Source organism: Micromys minutus, assembly GCF_963924665.1.
Source record: "Micromys minutus genome assembly, chromosome: 1".
Lineage (NCBI taxonomy): Eukaryota > Metazoa > Chordata > Mammalia > Rodentia > Muridae > Micromys > Micromys minutus.
Window position 1 is genome coordinate 24,951,712 of NC_137969.1, and position 12,690 is coordinate 24,964,401.

The 12,690-nt window shown below is 50.6% G+C and overlaps 1 protein-coding gene across 1 annotated transcript in view; it reads right to left on the reverse strand.

The window, feature by feature from the left end:
- Nucleotides 1-12,690, reverse strand: part of AFAP1 (actin filament associated protein 1) — a 107,731-nt gene that overhangs the window by 28,954 nt on the left and 66,087 nt on the right. The window contains exons 7-9 of the mRNA XM_080936213.1: nt 8,233-8,334; nt 7,620-7,701; nt 2,654-2,803 (exon numbers count right to left, since the gene is read on the reverse strand). Coding sequence (XP_080792339.1) covers nt 2,654-2,803; nt 7,620-7,701; nt 8,233-8,334 — 334 coding nt within the window. The remainder of the gene's footprint in view (nt 1-2,653; nt 2,804-7,619; nt 7,702-8,232; nt 8,335-12,690) is intronic.

Here is a 12,690-nt window from a genome sequence, read left to right on the forward strand (position 1 = left end):
CGTCCGAGCCTGGGCAGGGCTGATGTGCAGATGTGTCTCATTGACTTTAAAGCACAGGCAGGTGAAGCAATCGACAATGAACGGCACACAGGGGCTCAGCCCCTGCTCAGTTCACCCCCCACTCTCACGGGAACTGTTGAAGCCCACATCCCACAGACAGGCAGCACGAATCTCCAAAGCAATGGGTGGCTTTGCCAGCATCTGCTGGGCCCTGCGCTGCGTGATGGGGACACAGCGGAACAGTGTCATAATCTAGCAATGCAATGAGGACTTAGACAAGACTGAGACCCCAGGTGGGGAGCAAGAGGTCTTTATGCTTGTATCCAGGATGGCGTGACTAGTGTAAGGCAGCTGTGGGGGGGGGGGGGGACAGACAGGAGGAGAGCTGGAGGGGAGGGCGCATTCCCAGGTCCCATGGCTTCGCTTATAGGGTAGCAAGAATTCTGGGACTTTGATAGCCCATGGAAGGCCAGATAAAAGCCACCTTGGGTTTGGAGTCTTGGTGTATCTCCTGGGTACATTACCTGGAGGGCTATAAACAAGCTGCCCAGACCAACACTAATGCATCCCTCAAAGTCCTCTTAGGAGGACAAAGATGGCACCGCGCAGCTGCCTCTACAGGTCTGCTCCCAGCCCATGAAAGCCCTGCAAGAACACCCCAGGAAACCAGGGCACCCCATTTAGCATAACCAGACTGCAGTGCACAGACATGCACCAAGCTCAGCTCAGTAATTCCAGGGAATCTTTTCTCTCTGCCCAGCTGCTCTGGCCTTCTGGCCCATCAGCTTAGTGCTGTCTCCCAGCAGCTGCAGGGGCTCAGCTTGGCAGGATCAGTCCCCTGGGCCCAAGTCCAGCTCTAGGCCTTTGCTGAGAAGCCCCGCAGCTGTTCTGGAGGGCTGCAAATGGCCATTGTTCCCTGTTGCCCTAGAGACACTTAGCCTTACCTCTAGCCTGGCAAGAGCTTCATGACAAGTTTAGAGTTGAGGGGACAGAGGCCATTGTCTCAGCAGAAGCCAGAGATGTACCCAGCAAAGCCTCAGGCCCCTGCTCTCAGGATCAGCCAAGTTCTCAAGAAGATGAGCCACTGCGAGACAGTAACAGGGCAAACAGCCGTCTGTGGGGTGGCCTGCAAGGCTGTGCTCTTCTGATAAGGGAGTGACTTAGAGGGAGCCAGTGTTTTCGGGAGTTGACTCACCAGCTTGTGAGGGCAGGGGTCACCAGTTCTGTCTTCAATGAGGCCCGAGAATCATGCCTTCTCTGAGCATCAGCATCCTCCTCTGCAAGAGGAGGACCCAGACTGTGGCCTCTGACCTGCCTGCCATCTTAATACGTTACCATTCCTCCTAAAAGCATTTCTCCCTCTAGCTTTTAATCTCAGCACTCAGGAGACAGAGGCAGGCCGATCTCTGCGAGTTCAAGGGCTGCCTGCTGTATATATGGTGAGACCTTGTCTCAAAAAAATAATTCTACTTTCTCTAACTCACCTAACTCCTGACTGCTGTCATCACAAGGCCTGATGACAAAGGTGGGAAAAGAGAGCCCCAAGAGCTCCAGGAAGATGGAGGCTGGCCAGGAGCAGTGTGGCAGTGTCCCAGACTCTCCCTACTCTGCCACAGCTCTGTCCAGCTGCTTGTACTGCAGCCGAGTTCTCTCCTCGTGGAAGGGAATATGATGTGCAAACCTTTATACCAGCTGACCTGATTCTGTCCTATTCCCAACAATCACCTGATGAGAAACAGTCCAGGGATCTGCAGTGTACCTAGCTCCTACTACCTACAGATGCTATGACTCTTTCCTGACTCAGTAGAGAAGAGGGGATTGTAAACAGAATGACTCTGGAGAAATTGTCTGTTCATGCTGATAGGAAGCAGAGTCTAAATAGTAATATACACGGGCAATTATAGCTTATTCCTTGTCTTGTTTTGTTCTGGTATAGGGTCTTGCTATAGCCCTGGTAATTACTTAGTATATAACCCAGGCTAGCCCAGGCTGGACTCATTGGCAGCAACCCTCTATGCTTCTGCCTCCTTGGTACCAGGATTATGGGCATGTGCCTCCATACCAGGCTCCATTCTTGATTTTTTTAAAGGAAGGAAATGACTTAGAGGTAGGACACCAGCCTAGAACATCTCTAGTTCTATAAAACAAAATCAAAAGGCAAACACTTCTTTGTGCTTATGAAGTTTTTCTCCTTGGAAGAGCTACACAAGTCTCCGAAGTGTGGTTTCTGGAACTGTTACAGTGTGGTGTTGCCATCACTCCTGTGGAGGCTGTATCCAACAGCCTGACCACAGCCTAACTTAGGTGCTATGATAGCACCCTCCACCTCTTTGCTTTCCCCATGGTGGGCACAGCTGGCTGTTACATATGCATACCTCCAGTGAGTTTCCATGGTGGGCTCCTCTCTTTAGCCCCTAGCCTAGGTACCATGGTGAGCAAGACTGGCTTGGTGGCTGTTATAGACCATATGCTTCACCAATCTCTGACAAAATAGCATCACACACACACACACACACACACACACACACACACACACACACACACAGAGTCAGGAGACAACACTGTGACTATGAAGACTATGAGATGGCCAGGCAGCTCTGTCTGCACACCCCCAGAGCACACCCAGGGATGCTACCTCATGACAGGGCCTTACCACAGGTGGGCACGTCTTCCTCTGCTGATGATGTCTGCTCATCTGTGGATGGCTTCTTCTTTCCCAGACCAATGATCTTGGTAATTTTCTTCCCAGTGACCTTGGACACGGTCCCCTTAGCCTCTGACTTGGAGGGTTTCTTCCTCTTTGCTGTCAACACAAAAGCGTGTCTTAACCATTCATGTTAAGTGGAGAAGTCACAGCACTGATCACCAGGCATTCCCCCCCCTTTCAAACTGTCACTCATGTGCACCTGTGATGAGCCAGCTTGGGGTCGGGATCCTGGGGTCGAAGGAGGATGTGGCTATGCTCAGGAAGCCTGCACTGCAGAGAGGATCAGGTATGAACACGTGTGCATACAGGCACATGAGCATTACCATACATACGTGATGTACTCGTGGCAACAAAGGATGGCAAAACCCACGTGGAGACATGAGTTACATGGAGAATGGGTGAATAGTCAGACAGAGCCTACCCAGGGCAGAATTTTGGGTGACTGCTCAGACGTAAAAACTGAGTTCTCCTTGTCTCAGAGGGAGCAACTCCCAGGTAAAAAGATAAATTGTTAAGATGCAGGGGCCCAAGGAACCAAGGGGAACTGGTACCACTGCAGCCACCTGCTGACAGGGGTGGGTCCTTAAGAAAGGAAGAAGGAAGTGGGTCCTCGTTAGAGGTCTCTCTCTTGTCCATTTTGGACACTATGTTGAGCTTCCCTGTGCAGAGCTCTCAGACCAAAGCCAACCTTTCAACCTGTTTGGCCAGAACAGTAATGGCTAGGAATGAACTGTCAACCTATGTGTCTAAAAAAATTCTGTACAAAAAGAACTTTTGGCTTCTCCTGCAAAAACCAGAAGCCCAGGAAACCCTGGACTCCCACGTGCAGCATCTTGGTGCACGGTCCAGGCAGGGTAATAATGGCTGCCATTGAGAGAAACTCACCCAAGGACTGCTCCTGAAGTTCCTGCGGCAGCTCACTGCCTCTGCAGCCTCACCTCAGGCTGGCTAGCGAGCCTCTCAGTTTCCTCGGGATTGAACTACAGCTGCCTGGTGTCTGCCTGCTGAAAGGCCTGAACTGTAGCTGCCCCGTAGCTGGCAGTTCGTGCCTGGTGTCTGCCGACCTAAAGGACTGGTCTGCAGGTGCTGGGTTGTATTTGCTATTTGCTTCAGGACTGAACTGCTGTCTGAGAAGATTGAGCATGCCCCCAAAGAACTATTGGGGAACAGGTCCACTTCCCCCATATCCGAATAACTTTTCTCTTCCACTACCTCTGCTGGGTAGTGGGCTAGAGAAGAGGTTGGACCCTTATTAAAAGTAGGTTGCAAAATATTCATGCCTACAAAGGTGAAATATGAGGCCTCCTGTCAATGAGTGATCTACAGTGTAACACCCTTTTATAGACTGTGTGTGACAGAACATGTGAGGACACAAGGCAGAAATAAAGGCTCCCAGGAAGTAACCCTGCCTGTGGCCTTCATCCTGGGCCTCTGCCGTGTGCATCCCAGCTTCTGCTCAGTGTCTTTACAGCACAACAAGCCATCAAGGACCCTTGAGGCTATTCAGTGGGAAGGGGGCGGGATTTAGCACATGATTATCAAGTCAGCCAAGTCACGTGGCAGCCAAGTCAGTCAAAGGGCACAGATGTCCAAGACTAATGTTCTAGTAATGAAGACCCATTTCAGTGTGAGCATGTCACAGACCTAGGCAGCCTGCTTTCTCCTACAGAGATGAACATCAAATGATTTTCTGTCTAGTCTAGGGGAAGTAAGGGGAGGGAGAGGTGACATCATCAGACCTCTGGTTCACCAAGTCCACCGAGAGACCCCCTCTGAGGACTTTGTCTCAAAGCCACACCACAGCACAGTTTCTATAGTCTAGGACTCCCGCCATCATTCCTAGCATCTGCTGCAGGGCTCCCCAGTGTCTAGAGTGGGGTTCATCATGAAAAAGAAATGAGTGTCTCAGAGCAGAGCTCTAACATTGACGACTGCCTTCTCCAGTGAGACCATAGCATGGATGAGCGCAGGCTTCCCGTCTGTGACCACCACAAACCTGTGACAAAGGGCCAAGCTACAGAGAGCTCCACTCACACACACCCCCACAGCAAAGCAGAGAAGAGTCAGGACCAATAACCAGGATAGAAGACAGTCAGGGTGCATCTGCGCCTTTGTGATCTTTGACCAGCAAGCACGGTGTCAGACAAAATGTGCGAGCCAGGTCACCTGCTTATTCCCAAACATACAAAGCTGTTTTTGTTAAACAGAGTATAGGAGGAGCAGCTGCAGAGAACACGTGCTGGTTAAGAGCATGCACTTCTCCTCTGGAGGATCTGAGTTCGAATCCCCACACTGACATCAGTGACTCACTTCTAATTCCAGATCCAAAGCTATTTTCTGGCTCCTACAGGCACCTGAACACACACCCACACATAAAAAATAATTTTCTTTTCAAGGAGTGAACAGGAGATCCTGGGGGTCAGAATCAAAACATACATGAACATCCAACAGGCACGTTACTCCATAGTTCATGGGGGTGCTCATGTTACTCATAGTTCATAGTTCCACACGGGTTCATGGGGGCTGGGGAACATTAAGAAAACCAAGCTGTCAACAATGCCTGTCGCACCTCAGCAGCGAAACAGTCATCTGGTATGTGGCACCTCTGAGGTCCCAGCTTGGAAGGCGGACGATAGACCACAATCAGCTTGAGTCCATGAGGCTGAGATCGGCCTGGATGCAAAGACCACCTCACAACAAAAAGATCAACAACAAAAACAGCCAAAAGGGAAGAAAGAAGCCAGCAAGTGAAGCTGGAGCCCAGAGACCACAGGATGTCCCACCTCAGAGCAGAAGTTAAAGATAGCTTCTGGCCCCGAGGTCTTCATTATATATATGTCATGATTGGTAGAAGCTTCCAGAGAGCTGGACTAAAATTACATTCAGACCAGATTGCATCAGAAAACCACAATGAAGAGACAGTGTGACCTTCCCGGGTGAACTGTCGCACTCTCTGGCTACAGAATTCTCAGGAAAGGGACAGCTGCCAGCATAGCACTTGACTTATTCACACTCGTCACATGTGAGCCACGCAGATGAGGGCTCGGGCACTTGGGTCCACAGAGTTCCAGCTCCCTCCACATGCCTGCAAGCCACACTTCAACACACGTTCAGAAATAAGATGTCTAGCCACACAGATGGGGGCAGTCCATAGGAAACACAGGAAGAGTATGCACAGACCCCCCAAAAGATCAGGAACAACTCAACAGGAATCTGGGCAAAGGATCTGAGGAGACATTCTACCAGAGACGCACAGACAGCGAGAGTGTTAAGCTGCTCACCCACTAGGGAGGCCACCGCTGCATGCCACCACACATCTGTGCAATACCAGGTAAAGACTGCAGGCCAGCCAGGAGTAGCGGCCCTAGGAGAATGTATGGCCTTGCATCTCCCATTCTGGATAGGTCCCTGGGGGATATGGAGTCATATGTCCATGCAAAGTCCTACCCGGGTGTCAGGATGTCCCCAGTTAGTTACTGTGTGTACAGTTAATGTGTACATTGGCCAGGAATGGCTGACTAGCAGAGTGCATCTCCACAGGGAGCTCTCACACTGCAAGTCAAGGTGCACTGAGATACAGGAAAGAAACTCCCAATAGGCAATACACCCCAGATCCCGAGTGCAGGCAGGAGACAGCAGCAGCTACCTAGGGTAGTCTGAGGCACCAGTGACAGAGAGGCGTGTGAAGAAACAGTGGGGTGACAGAATTCTCCCCTCCCCCTCTTGTGATGGTTACTTGCTATAGGTGTATGTTAAAGCTCATAGATTGGTTAAGTCAAAGGTAGGTGGGGAGTTACTGAATGTCGTCTCTCTTGCTATATAGTCAAGTTTAAAAACAAGAGATTTTAACCCCTGCACATCCATGTTCATAGTGGTTCTGCTATCAATAGCCAAAGGTCAGAAGCAACACAAGTACCACTGGCAGCTGAATTGGTGGTAACGTGAGGACCATATCATGGAATATTATCGAGTCTTGAAAAGGAAGGGAAGGCTGGCACATACAATATGGACGAACCTTGAAGACATCATACTGGGTGAAATTAGCCAGTTGCGAACAGACAAGTACCACAGCATTCCACTCACATTAGACTCCCAGGGTGTGGAATCCATAGAGACAGAAAGAATGCTAAGGAAGGTACACTGGCTGGTTTCGTGTCAACTTGACACAAGCTGGAGTTATCACAGAGAAAGGAGCCTCAGTTGAGGAAATGCCTCCATGAAATCCAGCTGTAAGGCATTTTCTCAACTGGTGATCAAGGGGGGAGGGCCCAGCCCATTGTGGGTGGAGCCATCCCTGGGCTGATAGACCTGGGTTCTACAAGAAGGCAGGCTGAGCAAAGCCACGGGAAGCAAGCCAGTAAGTGACATCTCTCCGTGGCCTCTGCATCAGCTCCTGCTTCCTGACCTGCCTGAGTTCCAGTCCTGACTTCCTCTGGTGATGAACAGCAGTGTGGAAGTGTAAGCTGAATAAACCCTTTCCTCCCCAGCTTGCTTCTTGGTCATGGTATTTTGGGCAGGAATAGAAACCCTGACTAAGGGAGAAGAAATGAGGGACTTGGGTTCCATGGAAACAGGTTTTCATTTGTGAAGACAGAAAGTTCCAGAGACAGATGCAAGTGATGGTGACACAGCACTAAATGTGTGTGTTTAATGTCTACAGAACACTTACAGTGGTTGAGAAGTATAAATTCTGTGGTATATGGACTTTTTTGAATGGTTAACAATAACTTAAATGCTGGTGGGATACAAGGAAGGTTCTGGGCTGTTGCAAATCAAGAGGCCTTCCTTATGTTCTCGGGGACAGAGGGCGGCAGCGCCTGTCTGGCTGAAGCACCGTTTCCCACACAGTCGAACCTGGCAGGGCAACCGGCTTTTTGAGTCCAGACATCCTTGGCATGTGTTAGAATCTTACCTTGTTCTTTTCCGTTACACGTGGTGACTCCGTTTTCCACAGCACCTTCTCCATCAGAGCTGGGCCTCTCTGAAGACAGTTTCTATAAGGACACAAGCATCACATTATCCCCGCTGTGGTCATGAAGGCCTGGTGAGGTACGGCGGAACTCAAACTGTTAGCAGTTAGAAGGCACATACATGCGCCGAATGCTCAACCTTCTGCAGACAGCACAGACCTACTGAGCGCTGCAAGCGGGCACACTGCATCTGATCTCACTTAGTAGGTATGAATGAACCAGGCCACCCACTCCTTTTAAGCCCCCGTCTTCATCCATTGCTGATAATAACACAAACCAGGGAGGCTGTAAAGTGACTCAGTCCGAAGCAGGCACTGAAAATACTCAGGGGCAGAGGTGCAGCCCCGCCCACTGAAGTGCTGTGGGTCTCATAGGATGGTATTAAACTGGCTATTACAAATGAAAGGATTGAGGTCTGAGGTAGCAGGCACAAGGGACACCCTTGACTAACCAATACATTGCACACATGTATCAAATTGTCTCAGCAATTCCCCATAAGTACATATAATTTATCTGTATGTACCATTAACAAAGCAAAGAGGAAGCATCCCTCACCTTCTCCAGTTCTGCCTTGTTCACAGGGGCGCTGGCACTGGGTGGTGGAGAACATTCCGGATCCGTGGGCCCACTGCAGCCACTGTAGGCCTCTTTGATTACCTGTGGGTGTGAGACACAGTCTGAGCCTGACCGGAGGCAGGGGGATCCAGGTGATGAGTGTGTAGTTCTATGTGGGCAGAGACAGACGCCTACAGCGTGGCAGGGGACCTCAAGGGGTCACTGGCAGCTGGTGTTTGAACTCACATGGGCGTGAGTTCTTTCAATGATTCATTCATTTGCTCTCCAAACCGTCTCCACAGTCCCCGGGGCTAACTGAGAAAATGGCAAGAAAGTACACTCCAGGTTCTCCCTGGAAGCCCTCTCACAGCGCGGCGGTGCCATCGTAAGCAGTAAGGGCCATCGAAAAAGTGAGGAACCGGAGCGGTTCTCAACAGTTAAGGATACGTCCTGCTCCTGACGAGGACCTCAGTTTCGTTCCCTGCACCTGTCTGGTGGCGCACGTACTGGTAATTGCAGCCGCAGGGGCTTTGCGTTTGCCTTAGGGGCTTGTGCTTGCATACACATAATTAAAAAGTAAATCTGTTCTTAGAAAGGTGATGTCTGACAGACGAAGGAGCTACAAGAATAAAGCATGGTCCGTTCACAAGAAGGTTCAGCTATTGCTATACCAGGACGGCAAGCTGGGTGAGCTGAGGGCCGCAAGACTCTGGCCATGTGGATTGACAGAAAGGCTTTTAGGCAGAGGGGGCAGCAGGCCCTGCAGCTGTCCAAGGACTTAAGGAGCCCCCAGAGTGTTGTGCGGCTGGGGAACAGGGCAGAGAAGTAAGGAACAGATGCAGGTGTAGGGGTCCAGTCACATGCCCCCCTTAGGTGTGAGGGGGAGACTAAACCTGGTCAGTGTAAGGAGAGGCTGCAGCGTGAGGAGAAGCTCCACAGCCAGGAATAATGGCTCCTCTGTCAGCTCTGCTGTTTGGCTTTCACCTTGGCAGAATAATAAACTGTTCTGACCTGAGCCACCGCCTCCTCCAAGGGATACAAATATTGTGTTCTAGATCCTTCTGTTCTTCCAAATTCATGTTGAAAACCGAACCCCACAGCAGCAGCCTTGGAATGGGGAGGTTTTAGAAGGCAACAGGGCCAGGGGAGCTAAGCCTCTGCGAATGGCTCAGACCTCAGGGAAGAGCTCCCGTGCCTTTGTGTATGGGACACAGTGACTCAGAACTATCTACACTAAGCACAGCACACGCTGCCACTGCCTCCTAGCACTTGCATTGTGGACATCCCACCCTTGGAGCTGTGGGACATAAATTTCTGCTTGCAAATGACCCAGTGTGACTCATTAAAGCAGCAGTCATGGACTAAGCTCCTGTGATGGCTACTTTCAATTATCAACTTGATACAATGTAGAGTTGCCCGGGAAGGAAGTCTCAAGGAGGGATTGTCTAGATCAGGTGAGCGAGAGCGAGCCTGTCTAAACAGATTGTTCTGATTCCACTGTGGGTGGCACCATTCCTTAAACATTGATCCTGGACGATGTAAGCACAGAGAAAGCAGCCTGAACTCAAGCAAGCACACATTCATTGTTCTCTGGACTGTGAGCGTGAATATGACCACCTACCTCGGGTTACCTTGACTGTCCTGCAATGATGGGGCTGTGAGCTAAAACAAATCCTTCCTACCCTAAGTTGCCTTTATAAGAAACAAAATAAAGACGCCCACTTGTACAGATCAAGTCCCTCAGACAACACCCAGAGCACGCCAGGGGGTGAGTGGTTGTAGGAAGAAGGAAATACATGGCAGCCAAAGAAAAACCAGTGTAGGGACCTTGGGTGAGACTGTGCAGGAACTGAGAGGAGGGAAAGGTGCAATGACAGTACCGGTGACAGACAGGATGCAGGGGCAATAGGGTGGGGTTGCAGGGGTGACAGAAGATGCAGGGGTGGGGTGGGGCTGAGTCATGGAAGCATTGCCTAAAGGAAGCAGCAGCCATTGCTGTAGACTCACTAGGGCCCAGACACACATTAGCTCTGTCTTCAGCTTTGGGGTGACAAGAAAGACATACAGGGGTGCTGGAGAGAAGCTTGAGTCCTAAGACACATCTCAGTCAGAGCACAAAATAAGAACATTTGCAAGCACAAAGTCCAGTGTTCCCAGACGCAGAGTGGTGAGACTCCCTGGAGAGGGCAAGCCAGGGAACAGAGGAAGGCCAGGCATGTGCTGCCATCTTCTATCCTGCACTGAAGGGAGTTAAAGAGGAGACACTGGGAGAGCAAGCATGAGGGGACAGGAAGGCAGGAAACAAACGGACAGCAGCTAAGCAGTCAACGAGAGACTCAGACGGATAGGCAGGCAAAGAGAGATGGACAAAGGTTCTCAACCTGTGGGTCAGACCCCTTTTGGGGGTTACATATTGGATATCCTGCATATCTGATATTTACGTCATGATTCATAACAGTATCGAAATTAGTTATGAGGCAGCAACAAAACAAATGCTTTTATGGTTGGGGCATCACCACAACATGAGGAACTGTATTAAAGGGTCACAGCAGTAGGAAAGTTAGAAACCACGGGACTAAGGGGAGCAGAGGGCTGAGGAGGGTGGCTCCTCCCTCTTCCCTCTTCCCCGTTGCTCTGCTTCTTTGCACAGGCAGATGGAGGCTCAGGAAAGCTGGCCACATTGGTGTTTGAGCAAACTCCTGCCTGATTCAGTGAATCAAGGGGACAGAACACCAGCCACCAGCTTCGTGGCCTTGGAGGAAAGAAACAAATCATCCTAAACCTCCATTTCCTCTCTAGCAAAAGCTGAGACTAAGAAGCCCCATCTTGCAGGACTCTGCCCAAGACAGCATCCAGCGTGGACACCTTTCCAGGTGGCAGCCTCCGTGACATCAGCACAGTCAGCAGTGTGGACAGCCTTCCGACTCACGCTGAGAGCTTAGACCATAACCCTGGACTAGCCACAGAGGCAGGGGCTGGCAGACTAAGGGTCACGATCCCAGCATGTCTCCTGTATTTTCACTGTATTTGTGAGGCACAGAGGTATGAAGTTCAGAACATGTAGGGCTTACAGGCGTCATCTCTGCAGTTGGCAGGTGGCTCTCTTAGAATACCCTCCTGCATCCTAAGCCACATCAGGATTTAAACCTAGGCTCTTGAGTAACAGAAATGCCAGTGTCCCGTGTGCACGGTGGCAAGAGGTCAACCGCCTCAGCAGGCCCCAGCCCTGTCACTGCATAGGTGCTGGGATCTGACCCAAGAATCAATCGGCAGGACTGCGGTCTGTCCCCAGACACGTTGCCGCTCAGCTTTCCCAAGAGAAAACTGTGATGCCCACGCTTGTAAGAGGAAGAAAATGGAAGGAGCTGAGCTCCTTGCTGCAAGCCTTCTCCAGGGACTTCTGAGGTTAACGCCTGTGGGGGACATCCCCCCCCCGCCCCCCGGGGCCTTGCCTATCCCAGGCAGCAAGATGGGGGAAAGGTTAGCTTTCCTCATTCCTGCACTAGTTCCCCACCTCCCTTTTCAGGTTTCCCTTCCTTCTTCTGCCCTAAGCAGTAACTAAAGCTTGAAGTGACAAACATATTTACATTAAGAACAAGACTATGGGGGGTGACATTTGGGATGTAAATAAATAAATGAATAAATAGGAACAAGACTATCCTTTCTCTGGAGAAGAAACCTACTGAAAGGGGAAGTTCTGAGCTCCTGTGGTTCAAGTCCAACTCCCCCTCTCAGGACCTGAGCAAGGCTGAGCCTCTTAGAAAGCCTTACACTCTTAAGCTAAACACCACAAAGCAACACCCAATGCTGCTGAGAAAGGCCATGGTGGGCACCCCTGCGGTGGGCAGCCAAGAAGCACCCCAGCCCGCATTTCAACTGTACCAGGCATCCAGTAACCTCAGCTTGTCATTTTAGCCTTAACCAAGAAAATTGGCTGTGATTCCACAAACAACCGTGAACTTGATGAGCTAGCTCTTCATTCTTACTGAAGCCCAACTCCAAACAGTGGCTGCAAAGGCGTGGTCTGGGAAAGCATTGTCTTCCTTCCCTTTGTTTTCCCTGCCTGTGGGAGAAGCATGTGGTAGTACAGTTTCACTTATTCCTACCAGCCCTGGTGGAGGCAGCTGCTGTGTGTGCATGTGTCTGTCTGTCTGTCTGCCTACCTGTCTGCCTGTCTGTGTGTGTGCATGTCTATGTGACTGTGTTTATGTGTTGTTTGTCTGTATGGCCCTGTGTGTGTACGTGTGTGTATCTGTCTGTGTACCTGTGTGACTCTGGGTACACTGTCCCCTGGAGGCCATGTTTGTTCTCTTGACTCAGCACAGCCCGTGTCCTGAAGGCAGTCTCATGTCTCCCTAGCAGGCATTCTGCTCCAGCCACCCACTACAGGCTGAGTCTTGAATGTCTCCAGAGGCCAAATATTGACGCTTGATCATCAGCCTGGGACTTGATTGGGAA